This window comes from Sorex fumeus, unplaced genomic scaffold (assembly GCF_029834395.1).
Source record: "Sorex fumeus unplaced genomic scaffold, SorFum_2.1 ptg000039l, whole genome shotgun sequence".
Classification (NCBI taxonomy): domain Eukaryota; kingdom Metazoa; phylum Chordata; class Mammalia; order Eulipotyphla; family Soricidae; genus Sorex; species Sorex fumeus.
This window is the reverse complement of record NW_026606096.1, coordinates 18,965,417-18,983,935: the sequence shown is the minus strand read 5'-3', so window position 1 is coordinate 18,983,935 and position 18,519 is coordinate 18,965,417. Positions and strand designations below refer to the sequence as shown.

Sequence of the window (18,519 nt, the reverse complement as noted above, 5' to 3'; positions counted from 1 at the left end):
AGAAACAGAGTGTATTTAACAGTTAAACAAATTTCACTTCGGGGATATGCTGAACTCCAAAGAGTCTTGTTCCTCTCATTTTGAAAGTTTTAGCCCTAAAACTAATTATAAGTATTATCTGTTGGCATTGTCAATTTCATTCTAAGTCAAACACCTTTCTCTCCTTATTTTGTATTCTTAATGGGTTTATTATATTTTTAAATGTTAGGATCAATTACCTTGGCACTCTTTATATATCCATGATTGTTAAATTATTTTTGTTGTATTTGTTCACACTAAAATGACTTTTTATCTATGAGACAAAGCTTTTTATATAAGATTCTTGTCAATAGCATAGAAAACATGTATGCTATTTTACACCTGAACATTAAAAAATTCTTTAACATTTTAGTAGGTTTGATAAATCAGAATAAATATTAACTGTCCATGTCACATGCAACATCTCTATTTTTAAGAGAAATTCGATATATACAGAGATTGCAAAAACACTACTGCCATGCTCATCCTGTTAGCTTAAAAAATATTTAGTCTTATTTATTCTTGTTTTTATTTAATTTTGTAAATGTATTCACATATGGTAGTCATTGAGCAAATGACTTTTAAGTCAAATATGTATAACATAATAATCTAAATCCTGTGTACAAGTAGTTCTTTTTATTATTTTAATAAAAAGTTGGCATGTATGCACATTAGAGTAATATTTCATTCTAATATGCACTCCTAATGTGAATCGGCTTATTAAGTGACAGAATGTAAATGAAGAAAAAGTTAAATCAATATACTCAATACAGCTGCTTATTTAAACTCAGAAAGAATCACAGGGGAATGACTTTGTTTACTTAAATTCATTGGGTGGTTATTTTATCAAAATTGGAAATGTCTAAGCCACAGACTTTCACAGTTGCTTGTTTTGTTTTGTTTTAAGACTACTATGTTTAATACCAACAAATGCAAAACTGCTATTCCCAGAGTTAACTTGCCTTTATATCCTTTCTTTTCTTACCAATAACCAAAGGTGTAAGGCCACAACACAAAAAATAATATCCTTTAAGAATAATTTAGAAAACATTTATGTCTCCATTAAATTGGTCTGTGACCCTATTAGTTCAACTCTTCTCAAATTACTGCATATTTCCCCCAGTTTCTTCCATACTGAATTTCGATACAACTGAAACCCATTCATATAATTTCGGAAAATTTCCTCACCAATAAGAGATTTTTCCCCCTTCATTTACTTGTAAAAAGTATTTATTTACCATAATAACTCTAGAAAATTTTAGCTGACCCTTATGAAAACCATTTGTTAAGTAACTATAGAACATGAAGGAAAAGTTTGCTATTAGATAAATTCTATTTCAATTTATGGAAGAGAGAGAAAATGAAATAGTCTTTTACTGTTATTGTGGAATCTTTCGTCTCAAGAGATCAAAACAAACTTTTCTCGGTATGATCAAAGTCACCTTTCCTATGACTGTCACCTTGGTATGGGAAGTGTTTTCTAAATTATTCAATAAAGTCTTCAGGAACCTCTGAAGTTGATATTAACTTAAAGATTGCAGGTAATTTAAAATTAAAAATACTGAAAACCCTTGAGGCTCAGACTTTGGTGTTCTTGTTCAGTTCTGTAATCAAAGAATCTACATAATAACTAAAATGATCTATTTATGACTTTGCTGAGTATGTTTTTGGAGTTTGGTTGGGGTTATAATGCACAGCTTTATCTGTAGGCATTTCCCTTATATCTGAAAATTTGTACTCAACGATGATGAAGGCATTCCTTCTGTAGCATATAAATTCAACCTTCTATCTTCTCAATTCCTTATATTGAGTATTCTATTTAGGTTATCAATACCTGATTCTTCATTTGGTTTGTTTTAGAAATTATCTCCCTTTTCTATTGAGGCATATGGTCTCTCTCTCCAATTTTATTTATATACATGTAGAAAATGTTATAATCCTTACTTTACATTCTATTATAATTCACAAGTAGTTAATATGAAGTTTGGGTATTACAATTTCTTTAAATTAGCCAATCTCAGTGAAATACATAGAAAAGAATTTATATTTTTCTAAAACATCTTACAATGAAATTTTTGATTATTGAAACATTGTTTTTAGCAATAAGATTTAATAGGCATCTGTTGGATAACACTTCAAAAGGGGTAATATTCTATCACTTGTCATATCATTGATCATAATTTGCTCGAGTGGGTGCCAATTAACGTCTCCATTTGTCTCTGGTGCATGCTAGTGTAGCCCAAAAGGCATCTGCTCACTCCAGGACCATGAAGAGCCTCAAACCGATTGTTCAGGGTTTTGATGAAGAAGTCTGACCATGTCGTAGATGGGCGGTAACGTGTTCTTTTGATTTTCCAGTGAATCCAGTCAGTAACAGCTCTAGTCCAGTGGTCCTCTCTAAATAGCATTACATGTTCAGCCCATCTGATTTTTGTGCCTTGGCAAACAAGACAACATCCCTGATTCTTGATTCTTGATTCGACGGAGGTTGGAACTCTGGATTCCCTCTCTCACTTGAGTCGAACATGATATTCCAAACATAGCTCTTTCAATTCCTCTTTGGAAGACACGAATAGCATTCTCATCCTGTTTTCATAGGACCTAGGTCTATGAGGCATATGTTAGTGCAGGAAGAACAGTGGAGTCAAAAAGATGTGCCCAGAGGAGGAGGTTCTTTGTCCTCTTAACAACTTCTTCAATGCTCTTAAAGGCATTCTAAGTCTCTCTTCCTCCTGCACAGTTCAGGTGCCAGGTCCTTTGCATGTTGAGTTCTAGACCTAGGTGCACATACATAACTGCTGCATTCAGACATGTTTGTTCTTTTGAGGACAAATGGAATGTCAGGAACTAGTCTGTTTTTCATGAACATGTCTTTGTGATATTTAGCTGCAGTCCGACTTTTCCACTCTCATGGTCAAAGTCCGTCAGCATTTGTGCCGCTGGGCTGATATATAATATGTTATTAGAATGATGTCATCAGCAAAGCGAGGGTGGTGTAGTTACCAACAGTCTATCTTCACTCCCATTCCTTCTCATTCCAGTTGTCGCATGACATTCTTGAGGGTGACAGTGAAGAGTTTTGGTGAAATGGTATCGCCCTGTCAAACCCCTCTCTTTACATTAATGATCACGTCCTTGTAGAATGGTGAGATCCTGGTGGTGAATCTGTAATACAGGTCATAGAGGATCCTGATGTACTGAGTTTGAATACCCTGTTTGGCTAGTTTCGATGACCGCTTCAGTCTCAATAGAATTAAAAGCCTTCTTTAAATTGATGAGCATCAGACAGAGAAGCATCTTGAACTCTTGTGAACCCTCAATGAGCCTGGTCACCATTTGGATATGGTCAATCATGCTGAATCCTTTTCAGAACATGACTTGCTCGCATGGTTGTCCTTTGTCTAGTGTTCTGCTAATCTTATTCAGAATTACTTGAGTGAATAAATTGTAGATGACAGACAAAGGGAGATTGGAAAATAGTTGCCAATGTCGTGGATGTCTCACTTCTTCTAGAGTGGAACAGTCCTGCCTATTTTCCACTGGGACAGAACCTTGCATTCAGACAGGTAGCATGTGAAGAGCCAAGCCGGTATATTGACGAGTACTGGCGGCAGATTCTTCAGGTTTTCAGGTCTGACCTTGTCTGGACCGGGTACTCTATGCTTCTTTACTGACTAAATGGCAGAATGCTGGGAACTACATATCTATCCTGTGGAATTTAGTATGTGGGCAGGTGGACGTGGCTATCGAAGATAGCCGAGTAGAAATAGTAGATGATATTCGCCATTTCCCTTCTGGAAGATGTGATAGATCCATCAAGATGTTGGAGGGTATCTTGGTCTTATAGTTGGCAAAGGAGAGGCAGGCATTGCGAATACTTTTCCTGGCTTCTGCCGCATAGTCAACACCGCTGCTCCTCTCTTTTTAAGGTCTTCCTTTATCCCTTCTCTGCACAGCTTTGCAAACTCAAACATTACCTTGTGATTGCCTGAGGTTCGCACCAAACCACATTGGCAAATGAGCTCGAGAGTTTCCCAAGACAGGCATCTTCTTGTGGCTCTCTCTCTCTCTCAGTGTTCCTCACAGAGTCATGCAAGTGCTGAACCAGTTGATCATATTCTTTGTCGATGATGTCAACAATGGCATCCTTCCATACTGCTGCAATAGTGACAAAGAGCTCCCAGTTGGTGGTCATTCTGGGAATTCTCTTAAAATTTGCAGTCCTTCCCCTCTCCCCCCCCCCCCCCCCCCCCCCATGAAGTAGAACTTCACACTAAGGAGATGGTGGTCTGATCCTGTTTGGAATTTTGGGGCAACAGCAGCACTGCTAAGGCAAAACCATCAATTGAGTATGATGTGATCAATTTTCATTGTGGAACTGTTCACCGGGAGACTCCTATGTTCAACTATGCCTTCTGGAATGGCGAGTTACCATGGATGGTCTTGTTCAGCTTAATGAACTCAGACAGTCTCTCAACCTGCTCACGCCATTCTGGGCCGTGGGTCGCAAGGTGGAGTTTTTTGGGCAAACTTCAAGGTCCTACGTTGGCGTTAAAATCACCTACAATGACCTTGTAGAAGGTGTGGCCTTCTTTGTTGAACTTCTCCAGTTTCATGTAGAGCTACTCAATTCCTTCTTTGTTGTAGTTGAGCAATGAAGATTGACAATGACAATGTGCATAGACAATGAGGATAGAATATTATAGCAAGCTATTTTAAAAGGTACTTGAATGTGCCAATATTTTAGCATGATCTGAAATAACTTATTGGCATCATGCATACATGTGTCTATTAATGGCAAAGTATGTCCATAAATTCTTGATAAACAAGCCTTTATTTACTCAAAAAATAAACATAACAAAGATTCAAGAGTATATCTAGAATGGTTACTTAAATTCTATAGTGAATTATTTATTCCTTTTCATACTTAAGATATATATATATAACTGTCAAACTATCTATTTTTCATTCATTTTCATACTTAAGATACATAAAACTGTCAAACCATCTATTTTTGATATATGAGTGCATATAAAATTGCATTTCTAATAGAGTAGATATATTATATTCTTGCAAACATATTTCTATAAGATTTAAAATATTATTGATTAAATATATTGCAAAAATTGCATTAACACAAATATAAAGATATTGTATGCTATATTTATAGAAGTTTGTGAATTTAATAGTCAATCATACCTGAGTTAGTTCATTAATATCTATAAGTCCATTACTGTCAGCATCAAAATATTTAAACATTTGATCCACCAATAACTTCTTCCGAGAAATGTCATCACTGGGATTTTCATTTTCTTGTGTAATATATTTTTGATTTTGTAAATCTAAGAGCATCCTTTTCATCTTGTTGTATTCAGTAGTTTTGCAGTTATTTCCTGAAACAATAACCAAAAAAAAGTTACTTTGAAATAAATCGTTGAAAAATAATTAACTATTTAATTAATGTTTGAAGCTCATGTAATTATAGGTAACATGCATTGTACAGGATTTTTTTTTTATTTATTTATTGAATCACTGTGGGAAAGGTTACAAAGCTTTCAGGTTTATGTCTCAGTCATGCAAATATCAAACACATTTCCCTTTACCAATACTTATTTTTTACCATGAAGAACCCCAATAAAACCCCACCCCCCACCCCTCCCCGTCCCTGTGAGGCAGATGAATTCTAGTTAACACTCTATCTGCTTTGATTAGATTCATTGTTTCAATAAAAGATTCACCACTATTATTTAGAGTTTACCCCCCCCCCCCCAAATCAGACATGCTGAAAAAGCATTGTGAAGTGATTTGCTTTCTACGGCTGGGTTCAAGAATTAAATGTTGGTTTTGGATTTCTGCTCTTTTACCTATTGACCCTGGAAGTATTTCTACTGAAAGTCAGATAGTTAAGAAATTGGTTTCTGTGTTCTGGAGTCCTGGCTGTGCTGGAGAGCCGCTCGCGGGGGGCAACTGGTGGCCTCGGTAGGGCGTGAAGGGCGGACAGAAACGGCCCCCTTCCCATGAGGTTTTAGTCGCCCCCACACTCCCGGCTCATACCTGCTGTCCACAAGGCTCCCATGTGGCCGCCATCTTTCTTTCCAGAGAGGAGAGGGCGAATGGGGCAACACCCTTTCCCCTCCGGCAGACTTGATGGCCTGGATCAATGCATAGTCCGTTCACTTTTCTGCTCCAAGCTGCCGGGTTCTGCATTAAGTCCTTGTGCTTCTGGGGCCGTGGCCGTGCTGGAGAGCCGCTCGCGGGGGGCAACTGGTGACCTCGGTAGGGCGTGAAGGATGGACCAGAACGCCCCCCTTCCCATGAGGTTTTAGTCGCCCCCACACCCCCGGCTCATACCTGCTGTCCACAAGGCTCCCATGTGGCCGCCATCTTTCTTTCCAGAGGGAGGAGGGCGGAAGGGAGCAACACCCTTTCCCCTCTGAGCAGAAATGATTGCCTGGATTTACGCATAGTCCTTTCACTTTTCTGCTCCAAGCTGCTGGGTTCTGCATTAGGTCATTGTGCTTCTGGGGCTGTGGCCGTGCTGGAGAGCCGCTCGTGGGGGCAACTGGTGGCCTCGGTAGGGCGTGAAGGACGGACCAGAACGCCCCCCTTCCCATGAGGTTTTAGTCGCCCCCACACCCCCGGCTCATACCTGCTGTCCACAAGGCCCCCATGTGGCCGCCATCTTTCTTTCCAGAGGGAGGAGAGCGGAAGGGAGCAACACCCTTTCCCCTCTGGGCAGAAATGATTGCCTGGATTAACGCATAGTCCTTTCACTTTTCTGCTCCAAGCTGCTGGGTTCTGCATTAAGCCCTTGTGCTTCTGGGGCTGTGGCCGTGCTGGAGAGCCGCTCGTGGGGGGCAACTGGTGACCTCGGTAGGGCATGGAGGACGGACCGGAACGCCCCCCTTCCCATGAGGTTTTAGTCGCCCCCACACTCCCGGCTCATACGTGCTGTCCACAAGGCTCCCATGTGGCCGCCATCTTTCTTTCCAGAGAGGAGAGGGCGAATGGGGCAACACCCTTTCCCCTCCGGCAGACCTGATGGGCTGGATCAACGCATAGTCCGTTCACTTTTCTGCTCCAAGCTGCCGGGTTCTGCATTAAGTCCTTGTGCTTCTGGGACTGTGGCCATGCTGGGGAGCCGCTCGTGGGGGGTGACTGGTGACCTCGGTAGGGCGTGAAGGACGGACCGGAAGGCCCCCCTTCCCATGAGGTTTTAGTCGCCCCCACACCCCCGGCTCATACCTGCTGTCCACAAGGCTCCCATGAGGCCGCCATCCTTCTTTCCAGAGAAGAGAGGGCGAATGGGGCAACACCCTTTCCCCTCCGGCAGACTTGATGGCCTGGATTAACGCATAGTCCTTTCACTTTTCTGCTCCAAGCTGCCGGGTTCTGCATTAAGTCCTTGTGCTTCTGGGACTGTGGCCATGCTGGGGAGCCGCTCGTGGGGGGCAACTGTTGACCTCGGTAGGGCGTGAAGGACGGACCGGAATGCCCCCCTTCTCGTGAAGTTTTAGTCGCCCCCCACACCCCCGGCTCATACCTGCTGTCCACAAGGCTCCCATGCGGCCGCCATCCTTCTTTCCAGAGAAGAGAGGGCGAATGGGGCAACACCCTTTCCCCTCTGGGCAGAAATGATGGCCTGGGTTAACTCATCGTCCGTTCACTTTTCTGCTCTAAGCTGCTGGTTTCTGCATTAAGTCCTTGTGTTTCTGGGGCTGTGGCCATGCTCCAAACTTAACTCTGATTTTCAGGGAGAAAGATTGGGTGGTTTACTTCTCATTGATCACTTTGTATATAGAGAGATGTCGCGCGGCCGTGTAAGCGGCCGCGCGGTTTTGAGAAAAAGTCCTCGTTCCCGCATACTCGAGCTGTGTTTGTAGAGGCTTCTGGTCACCAGGGTTCCATCTGGTGGAGGCGGGATGCGGCGCCTACTCCATCTGGAACTTGCCGGTGCTCTTGGCTCTTTTTGGAACCTGTTTTTTCTTTTTTCTTTTCCTCCGGGATCCCGCACCCTCCATGTGTTCCTTCTCTTATTATGAACGCTTCAAAGATGGCGCTGGGGGGCGGGCTGTGGGCATGACTTCCGGAATCAGAGGTTACCTGGGAGGTGTAGTCCGGCAGATTTGAGAAAAAGTCCTCGTTCCCGCATACTCGAGCTGTGTTTGTAGAGGCTTCTGGTCACCGGGGTTCCATCTGGGGGAGGCGGGATGCGGCACCTACTCCATCTGGAACTTGCGGGTGAACTCGGCTCTTTTTGGAACCTGTTTTTTCTTTTTTTTTTTCCTCCGGGATCCCGCACCCTCCATGTGTTCTTTCTCTTATGCTTAAGGCTTCAAAGATGGAGCTGGGGGGCGGGCTGTGGGCATGACTTCCGGAATCAGAGGTTACCTGGGAGGTGTAGTCCGGCAGATTTGAGAAAAAGTCCTCGTTCCCGCATACTCGAGCTGTGTTTGTAGAGGCTTCTGGTCACCGGGGTTCCATCTGGTGGAGGCGGGATGCGGCGCCTACTCCATCTGGAACTTGCCGGTGCTCTCGGCTCTTTTTGGAACCTGTTTTTTCTTTTTTCTTTTCCTCCGGGATCCCGCACCCTCCATGTGTTCCTTCTCTTATCTGTACAGGATTTTTTAGGTTTCTACATTGCATACTTTCAATATTGAACAGGAAAAATAAATGGACAATTTTCAGGGTTGAATAGAAATGGCATTTACTTTATCTTTTTCACAAACATTTTAATATAGTCTTTCTCTATGCAGAAATTTGGATCCTATATATTCAAAAGTGAAATATAATAGCTGTAAATAGTTTCAGCGCTTAACAAATTATTTGACTTTTAATACTATAAAGCTCTAATTGATGATTTCACAGGCTTAAGAAAAAAGGTTTCAGGAAGGTAAAATGACATGCCAAGGCCAATGGTACCGAGCATGCCAGACATAGCATATAAACTCACAGACATTTAGGTCTAAAATATTTCTGCATATCATTATTAGATGCATGTTTTTAAAATTTTGGTTTTGAAGAGATCCATACACATTAGATAAGTATTTTTTATAGTCCATTTTGAAAAGCATTAATAATCTATCACAGCCTTTGACAGAATCTACAATTTAAAATTTATTAAATATAAATAATTCATATGTGTGAATCTGATTTATATATACACACAAACAAACACACACACATATATTATATATACACATCATATATAAAAATAGCAAACTTTTGGCAACTCAAGTAATCCACACAATTAGTAAATTGCAACTAATTTACTAATTCACTGAATTACTAATTGTAACTAATTGTAATTGTAAATTAGTAACTCAGGATGACAGAATGCTTATGTTTATTTTGTGTGTATGTGTGCATGTATGGGTGTAAATAAATATGTATATCTTTAACTTTACTTTTATTGTATTTACTTAATCTGATTTATCTTTTTTTATATATTTTGTTTTTCAGGAAATGAGGGCAAGAACCAAACATGCAGTGCTCTATGCTCAAGATTCACTTCTAACAATGATCAGGGGATCACATGCAGTGCCAGAGATAATATCAGGGTTGGTAGAATGCAAGACAGGTTACTTAAAGCATGGATTATTCCCCCTGTTCCTTGTCAAAAATGCAATGTCAGTCTTTTGAAGTAAAGTTAGTTTACACGCATAGAAGCATTAATGTTTTAGGAATACAACATTATCAATGAAAACTAACCTAATTGCATACGTATATTTTTCCAAACATTTCTTACTTTTTTCTGATATTTTTATCTTTTATTTTAGACCACTTCATTGGTTCAGTGCTCAGGGCTTAGTCATGGTTCTATGCTCAGGGATCACTCCTTTCTGGGCTCTGGGGACAATATGTATCAGAGACAGAACTCAGGTTGGCCACATGTATGGCAAATGCTCTAGCCGTTGTACAGTTAAAACTGTACCAAACATTTTAATTTTAATTTTAATGTTTAATTTACTGTTTTCACTTTGAAAAAATTTCATTTGCACAGCTGTGTAGCTTCCTGAAGCAATGATAGATTAAAGTTCTTTGTATATCCTTTTTAGTAACTATATAAAAATAGCACTGCCAGCTCTCTCTCTCTCTCTCTCTCTCTCTCTCTCTCTCTCTCTCTCTCTCTCTTTCAGGTTTGTGACACCCGAGACCAACGACTCACCCTCTTGCCTGAGCCCCAGGCCGCCACCCAGACCCAAATCGCCTGTTCTGCGACCCACTCCTGCACTGCACCCCTGCCCAACTTTTAATACCTGTATTGCAAACTATAACACCCAAAAGGAGAGAGAGAGAGTAAAAGGGAATGCACCTCTCACAGATGCTGGGGGTGGGACTTGGGGTGGGGTTGGGAGGGATACTGGGATCATTGGTGGTGGAGAATGGGCACTGGTGGAGGGATGGGTACTCAATCATTGTATGATGAAACACAAGTACAGTTTGTTAAGTCTGTAACTGTACGTCACAGTGATACATTAAAAAAAAATGACAGCGAAATGTTCTGCCTGTCAACATTCTGGTAAGAGTTTTTGTTATAAGTATAAGTTTAATGCTTAAAAATAAAATATGAAAAATAAAAAATAATACTGGAGACATCACAGTTGATGAAATAATTGTTTGGAGTAATGTCTTCAAAAGTAACTGTGATAGCTGTAATAGCTTCCATATCTGACAGTATTTTTTAAAATAGTGCATTGAATTAAAATGCAGAATATGAACAAAAATACAGTATATTAGAAAAATGCCATGTTTTGCAACTTGCAAATGAAATAAAATGTATATATATATAGGTTAAGGGTTTTTACAAAAAGATTTAGGGGAAAACTAACTCTGATTTCATGCTTGAAAATTAAGCTTTGACAATTTTTGTGATTTCAAACAAAGATTTCTAGAGATTTAAAAGTAGATATCAGAAAAACATGGCATTGAAAAGCAATATTTGAAGTCTTATTCGCTTTCAAGACAAGATGGAAAACAATCTCTTCTGAGGAGATAAGAGACTACCTTATTTTTCAAAGAGTGAAATGATTACTGTTTAGTGACTTTAGTGTTTTAGCAATCTTGTCAAGATCCTCTTTTTTGTTTGCATTTGCAGCAAAATGTAAATTGTTTGCTACTAAGTCAATTTTGCATTACTCTGTTCTCAGTTTTAAAAAAAAATAGTAAAAAAAAAAGCTCTCATAACAGAAAGAAATCAATGACAGTATCTCAAAAGAGATAAGTAATCAACTCCATAAGATAATTTAGTGTCCGTGAGAGTAGCACAAAAGGATAATAACCTTCACATTTGTGTGTGTATCTGTGTGTGTGCGTGTGCGTGGGTGCACAGGTGCATACCTCAGCAAGAGAAAGAAATGCACAATGAACGAATAGATCATTCCAATAACTTTTATTTCTGTATTTGAATTGAAGCCTGTATTTATTTCTATTTTATTTTATTGCCTGCTATGAAGGTGGAGTCTGGGGCAGACCTGAAGCTAAAAATAATATGATCAGAATGAAGGGTCAGATGGCAGATAGAAATTATTTTTGATGGGGCGGGGAGTGAGGATGCTCTTAGGGATTTTATACCTTCATTTTAATGTAATGTGTAAACTGATTATCATAAATTCTCATTAATAATCATGTTAACTTAGTTTGAAATTTCATCTGAAACTTTAGCATGTCTATTGTCAATCCAAAAAATAAATAAAAGCAAAACCACTGCAGTTAATGCATTCGTATTCAATGGAAATCTAGAATTTGATGGTTCTTCTCCCTTTAATGATTTATTTTATCCATTTCAGGATCATTATGTTCCAGAAGCAATATTAGTTTCATATATTGCTGATTTGGATAGATAGTACATTGAATAAGGTGCTTGCCTTGTAAGCATCTGAACAGGGTTCTATCTCTGCCACTATATACAGTTCCCTGAGCAGTTCCAGGTGTGATCTTTGAGCACTGGTCAGGAGTTTTCCCTGAGTTTCACTAAGAATGCCATCCCACCTAAAAATATCCCTGAATTTTCCAAACATTCCCCCCCCCCAAAAAACTATCAATTTAAAGATATGAATTGAGGCCCAGAGACATTAACAGTATCAATAATCACAGCGCTCAATGAAAAATTAAATAAATATTTTATTTAGAAAATCAGAAATATGCATTTAGAAAACATGACCCACTAAATATCTGTTAGAATGTAAGAGATGTCTCTTTTTTCCTGATTTAGAAAGATTTTTTCCTTCAAATTTATTTATAAATTGATGTCAGTTAAGATAGCTAAGTAAAAGAAATATTTATATTCTTGGGGAATGAGTACGAAATCTCATTTTTTTGTCCTTGTTCTAGACACCGAAAACAACACATATCAGAGCCCTATTTGGTGATATCTATTCCTTCCATGAAGTACCTGGAGATGTACTCAGATGACAACAATGACTGAACTGAATGACTGCACTAAAATGACTCTGTATAACATGACTGATCCAGAGTCATTTTCAAAGGATGGCTCAAATCCATCTAGACTCTGGGACCTGGAGTTACATAGCTGTGCAGGTGATGATGTCTCTCCAGATTTCCCTCGAAATGAGAGCAACCATTTTATTCATCTGAGAGTACTCTCATCATTTTGGGTATAATACATGTGCTAAAACTTTTATTATTCATGCTTAGCGGTATAAATTTTTAAAGGTTGAAGCTTATTCTTATCACTTTGAATTTACACTTCCAATCTTCTCTTTTAGGCATTAGTTAAAATATTCACTTAGACACAAAAGTATTTAAATACAAGCAGTAAATAATAACATTTTACTTTTATAACATTTAGTTAGAATATAATCATTTGAATTTATTATATTACAGCTCAAGATAAAATATTTGGAATAGTTGAGGTAAAACTATTTTATCTCACTCAGATGAATGAAAAAAATAACTATTCAGTATCTGTTAATAAATCTCCTTAGATATTCTGAGAAAATATTTTGCCTTTTTTTAGAAGGAATGTGTTCAATTTGAGTTTAATTACTATGCATGGGCAAATCAACTTTAAAAATGCAGACTACTATGCTTACATCAATTTTAATACCAGTTAACGATAAATGAAGGAATGCCAATTATTAGTAAAAATATCTGGGAACCAAAGATAGTACAGTGGGTGAAGCAAGTGGTAACTTTAATTCTGTGATGAGAGTCTGTAGGTTTGTTTGCACCGATTATTATTTGTTTTCTTACTCTTTCTTTATGGACCAAAACTGAATAATAACACCTGGTAACTGTCATTTTCCTTTCTGAGTTAATTCACTTGCTACAAAGCCCTCCAATTCCACCCTAATTTTAGAGAAACAAGCAAATTGTATATTTTATAAACATATCAGTTTTATGCGACGACTAGAATGGGAAAACATGGGAGTGAAGATAGATGGTCGGCAACTACACCACCTCCGCTTTGCTGATGACATCGTTCTAATAACACCAAACATCAGCCAAGCGGCACAAATGCTTGCGGACTTTGACCATGAGTGTGGAAAGGTCGGACTACAGCTGAATCTTACGAAGACAATGTTTATGAGAAACAGCCTTGTTCCTGACGCTCCATTCGCTCTCAACGGAACCACCATCTCCGAATGCAACAGTTATATATACTTAGGTCGAGAAATCAACATGATGAATGACCTGGCACCTGAGTTACGCAGGAGGAAGAGAGCGGCTTGGAATGCCTTCAAGAGCATTGAAGAAATAACTAAAAGGACAAAGAACCTCCAACTACGAGCACATCTCTTTGATTCCACTATTCTTCCTGCATTAACATATGCCTCAGAGACCTGGACCCTACAAAAACAGGATGAGAACACTATTCGGGTCTCTCAAAGAGGAATCGAAAGAACTATGCTTGGAATATCACGATTCACTCAAATGAGAGATAGAATCCGGAGTTCTGATCTTCGTCAACGCTCAAGAATCAGAGACGCTGTCTCATTTGCCAAGACATCAAAAATCAGATGGGCTGGACATGTAATGAGGTTTACAGACAACCGCTGGACTAGAGCCATTACTGATTGGATTCCACGAGACATCAAAAGATCACGTGGACGCCCACCTATAAGATGGTCAGACTTCTTCGTCAAGACCCTAAATGATCGGTTTGAGGCTCTACATGTTCCTGAAACGAACAGATACCATTGGGCTACGCTAGCACGCAACCGGGATGAATGGAGACGTTACTGGCACCCGCTCGAATAAATCGATGAATAACGGGGATTAAGTGATTAAGTGATAAGTGATCAGTTTTATCCTGCTGTGTATCTGTGGATATCATAATTTGTTTATCCTCCTATCTATCATGGAATACCTGAATCCTTTAAAAGTCTTGGCTATTTTTAGATAGTACTACAGTGAATTTATGTTGGCACATATTCTTTCGAGTAAGCATTTCTGTATTCTTCAATTAGATATCAAGTTTTATAATTTTTTCATAATGGTCATTTTTTAATTTTCTAAAAATTTTTAATGAGTCACCGTGAGATAGTTACAGACTTACAAACTTCCGTGATTACATTTCAGTCATACAATGATCAAGTACACATCCCTCCACCAGTGCCTATTCTCCACCACCAATGTTCCCAGTAACCCTCTCGTCACCTCTACCCCCAACCCTGATGCCTCTGTGTAGGCATACTCCCTTTTACTCTCTCTCTACTTTTGGGTGTTATGGTTTGCAATACAGGTAGTAAGTGGTTTTCATGTTTGGTCTATAGTCTACTTTCAAGAAATTGGTAGAAAACTTAGGCAATCATTTCTCCAAAAACGATATTCAGATGGTCAATAGGCACATAAAATAATTCTCATTATTATTATTATCATTATTATTATTGCTTTTTGGGTCACGTCTAGCGATGCACAGGTTTTACGTCAGGCTTTGGGCTCAGGAATTACTCCTGGTGGTGCTTAGGGAACCACATGGGATGCCAGAGATTGAACCCAGGTCAGCCACGTGCAAGACAAACACCCTACCCACTGTACTACGTCTCCGGCCCTTAATTTTCATTATTTGCAGATAAATGTGAAGTATATAATACTACATCAAAAAATAAGAATTATTTACCTTTTGTTGTTACCTTGTTACCTTGTTTTAAGTTGTTCCAACTTTTGTGGGAAATGAGAAGACAATTGCTAAAAAAATATAAAGTATCACTGCACTATAGCACTGTCCTCCTGTTGTTCATTGATTTACTCAAGCAGGCACCAGTTATGTCTCATAACAGATTGTGAGACTTGTTGGTACTGTTTTTGGCATATCCAATACGTAACGGGCAGCTTGCCAGGCTTTGATGTGCGGTGAGATACTCTCAGTAGTTTGCCAGGTTTTACGAGAGGGGCGGAGGAATCGAACACAGGTTGGCCACGTGCAAGGCAAATGCCCTACCCACTGTGCTATAGCTCCAGCCCTGCTGAAAGTAATGTGTAATAATTTTTAAGAAATTGTCTTCTCAGTTTCCACAAAAGTTGGACCAATTTACAACAAAAGGTGAATAATTCTCTCTCTCTCTCTCTCTCTCTCTCTCTCTCTCTCTCTCTCTCTATCTCTCTCTCTCTCTCTCGGTGTAGTATTATATACTTCACAATTCCTACAAATAATGAGAATTTTATTTTTATGTGCCTACTGACCATCTAAATGCTGTTTTTGAAGAAATTATTGTCTATGTTTTCCCCCACTTCTTGAAGTAGTTTGCATTTTTGTTGTATATGTGCATTATTTACATCACAGATATTAACTCTTTTTTAAATGATATATTTGATGTCTTTTAACAAACATATTCTATGCATCTGTATATATACCATACAATAAGTTCTTGCTTAAGGATTTCCTTTGATTTTCCTATTCACCTCTTCCTCTTCCTTAAACCTCAAAAAATAGTTCTTTTTTAAAAGTTTTCGGATGTCTTTTACAAACTTAGTTACAATATAAAAGTATTTTAAATCAACATTTTTCACTTAATACTTTCACTTAATAAATATTACAAATTTAGGCATCTTCAGTTTTTATATGTATATACCATTTCTCTTTACCTTAAATAATAGTCTAATGTCTTGACAGATACAATTTCTCCATTCACCCATTGGAATATATTTTTGTTGCTTCCAAGTTTTGGAAATTTTAAACAAGTTGTTATAAATAGATACTTATGCTAATTTTTATAAATTTAGGTAAATGATTAGTATAATTCTTGGTTAAGATTGCGTTGCATATTAAATGCAATTACTCAGCTATCATACCAAATAGAGATTAATAATTTTGCATTACCAACAACATCAGTAAAGATGCTTATTGCTCCGTATTCTTAGTAGTACTTGGATATGTTAGTATTAAGTATATTAGTCATTCTTATGTATACTTACTGGAATCTGTTTCATTAATAATTTTCAAAATAGTAAATGACTTTAGCTTGCATTGGTTCCTTTTAGCTCCTTTACCCTTCTTACATACAAAATATGATTCTCTTTTATTTACAATTTCTTTAAGCATTAATAAATAAAGAAAACCTATTAAGGACAGCTAATTCAATTGACATTGAATGATTACTTTTGGGAATTAGCCTAACTAAAAATTTTTAAAAAATTGTAAGTTAATCATCAAACACTTTGCAATTTGTAATATAACTTCTATAATTATGTACTGTACTGTCATTGACAGCTGCCTACAAAGCTTCATGGTCAATTTCAAAAAAAAAAATTAAAAGGCTACGTATTTGACTTTGTGGAATGTAATTATGTATTACAATTTCAATAAAAGTACTTTAAAAACCATTCCTTTTTTTCTAAATCTCAAGTGGATATTATTAAAATATTTTGAGGGTAAGAATAGGAACTACAATCTGTTGTTCTAAGTATATTTTTCAAAGGCGGACACTGCTGCAATTGATTTGCTTAGCTGATACTTACTTTCATCACAATCTCTCTTCATCCTCACAAACACAATAACATATTATGAAGAGATTTGTAACAGAAACAAAATAAAACAAGGTGAGGATGATATTGTCCAATTGAGAAATATGAAATTTCTACAAAGAATAGTAAAAGTGATCGTCTATACTCTGAATGAAAAAGATGCATCTATGTTAACTGAAGTAAATGTAATTTACAACATTCATTATTATAACTGGACAAATGTGTTATTATAATGCTTAGGTTAAGTCTTTGAGGGGTTGTATAGTTTTGGCTTCATACCCAGTGGAGCACAGTTGCTGCCCCTGGCTCTGTGCTCAGAAGTCATTCCGAACGTGACTCTGGCACTATGTATGTATTAAAGTTTGAACCAGAGACAGTTAAACAGTCCCTCAGGTCCATTTTAATAGTCTTTTGCATCATAATCTTTATAGTTAAACCAAGGGATTATGAACATGCCTCTTATAAAAAGGCATACTATAATCTACATGAAGCTAATGCTGAAAATTTTGGAATTAAGATTTTTTCATTAACACCTCATTTTCTGGCAAATTATTAAAATATGAGTAGGTATTATCATAAATACTACACTGTATACTTTTTCTGAGGACATCACATCCAGCACTGCTCAAGGCTAACTCCTGGCTCTAAACTCAGGGATCATTAGTGGTGGGACTTGAGGGCTATACTCTTTGAGAATTGCGTCCAGGTCAGTTGCATGCAAGGTAAGAGACCTACCCACTGTACTATCTCTCAGACCCTCTCATGTATACTTTACAGTTCCTGGTGCAACAGTTTACACTTTAGGTTAATAATGCTGAGTTATTTTACTTAGATTACAAGGAATGAAAATGTATAAAAACATTATTGTTGTGATACTGTGGCCCAAATAATTTTAAACATTAACCATGTTACAAAAAAGTATTTCTATCACAACATCAATTATTGTCAAAATTATGACTGAGGTAAGTCAGTGAAGAGCAGCTCTCGGCACTTCTGAACATTAAGCAGTCCATTATAATTTGTCACATCACTCAAGTACATAAGTTCAATGAAAACATTTTGGTGTTTATTTTATAGAAGATATTCATATATGAAAAGAACTACAAATATTTAATGACTTTTAGCTCAATACTTGCACAGATATGATTGGGTTCTGATACAGTTCTATAAATTTTGTAGATAGCTCATTTATCAGCTAAAATTAGACTGAGTCAGTATAATCACCGTGCCATATTCCTGAAATTATAATAAAACAAATAAACCCATTAGATTTGTCATATATTTAACTTTACATGAAAAGTTAAAGAGAGGTTAAAGGCTCTGACACTAGAGTTGTAAGCTTATACTTAAGATAATAACAGAGATTATCATGAGTTTCCTAGAACTCATCGGTGCATCTGTTTGTCTCTTGAAAAAGTATAATATTGAGGCTGGAGAGATAGCACAGTGGGTAGGGTGTTTTCCTTGCACGCGGCCAACCTGGGTTCCTGGCCAACCCAGCATCCGATATGTTTCCCTGAGCACTGCCAGGAGTAACTCCTGAGTGCAGAGCCAGGAGTAACCCCTGTGCAT

General features: G+C 38.0%; 1 protein-coding gene across 4 annotated transcripts in view; it reads right to left on the bottom strand.

Moving 5' to 3' along the window:
* FSTL5 (follistatin like 5) overlaps positions 1 to 18,519 on the bottom strand; it is a 755,502-nt gene that overhangs the window by 365,347 nt on the left and 371,636 nt on the right. For all 4 annotated transcript variants that reach the window (XM_056119058.1, XM_056119060.1, XM_056119059.1 and 1 more), the window contains exon 5: positions 5,218 to 5,411. In XM_056119058.1, coding sequence (XP_055975033.1) covers positions 5,218 to 5,411 — 194 coding nt within the window. The remainder of the gene's footprint in view (positions 1 to 5,217; positions 5,412 to 18,519) is intronic.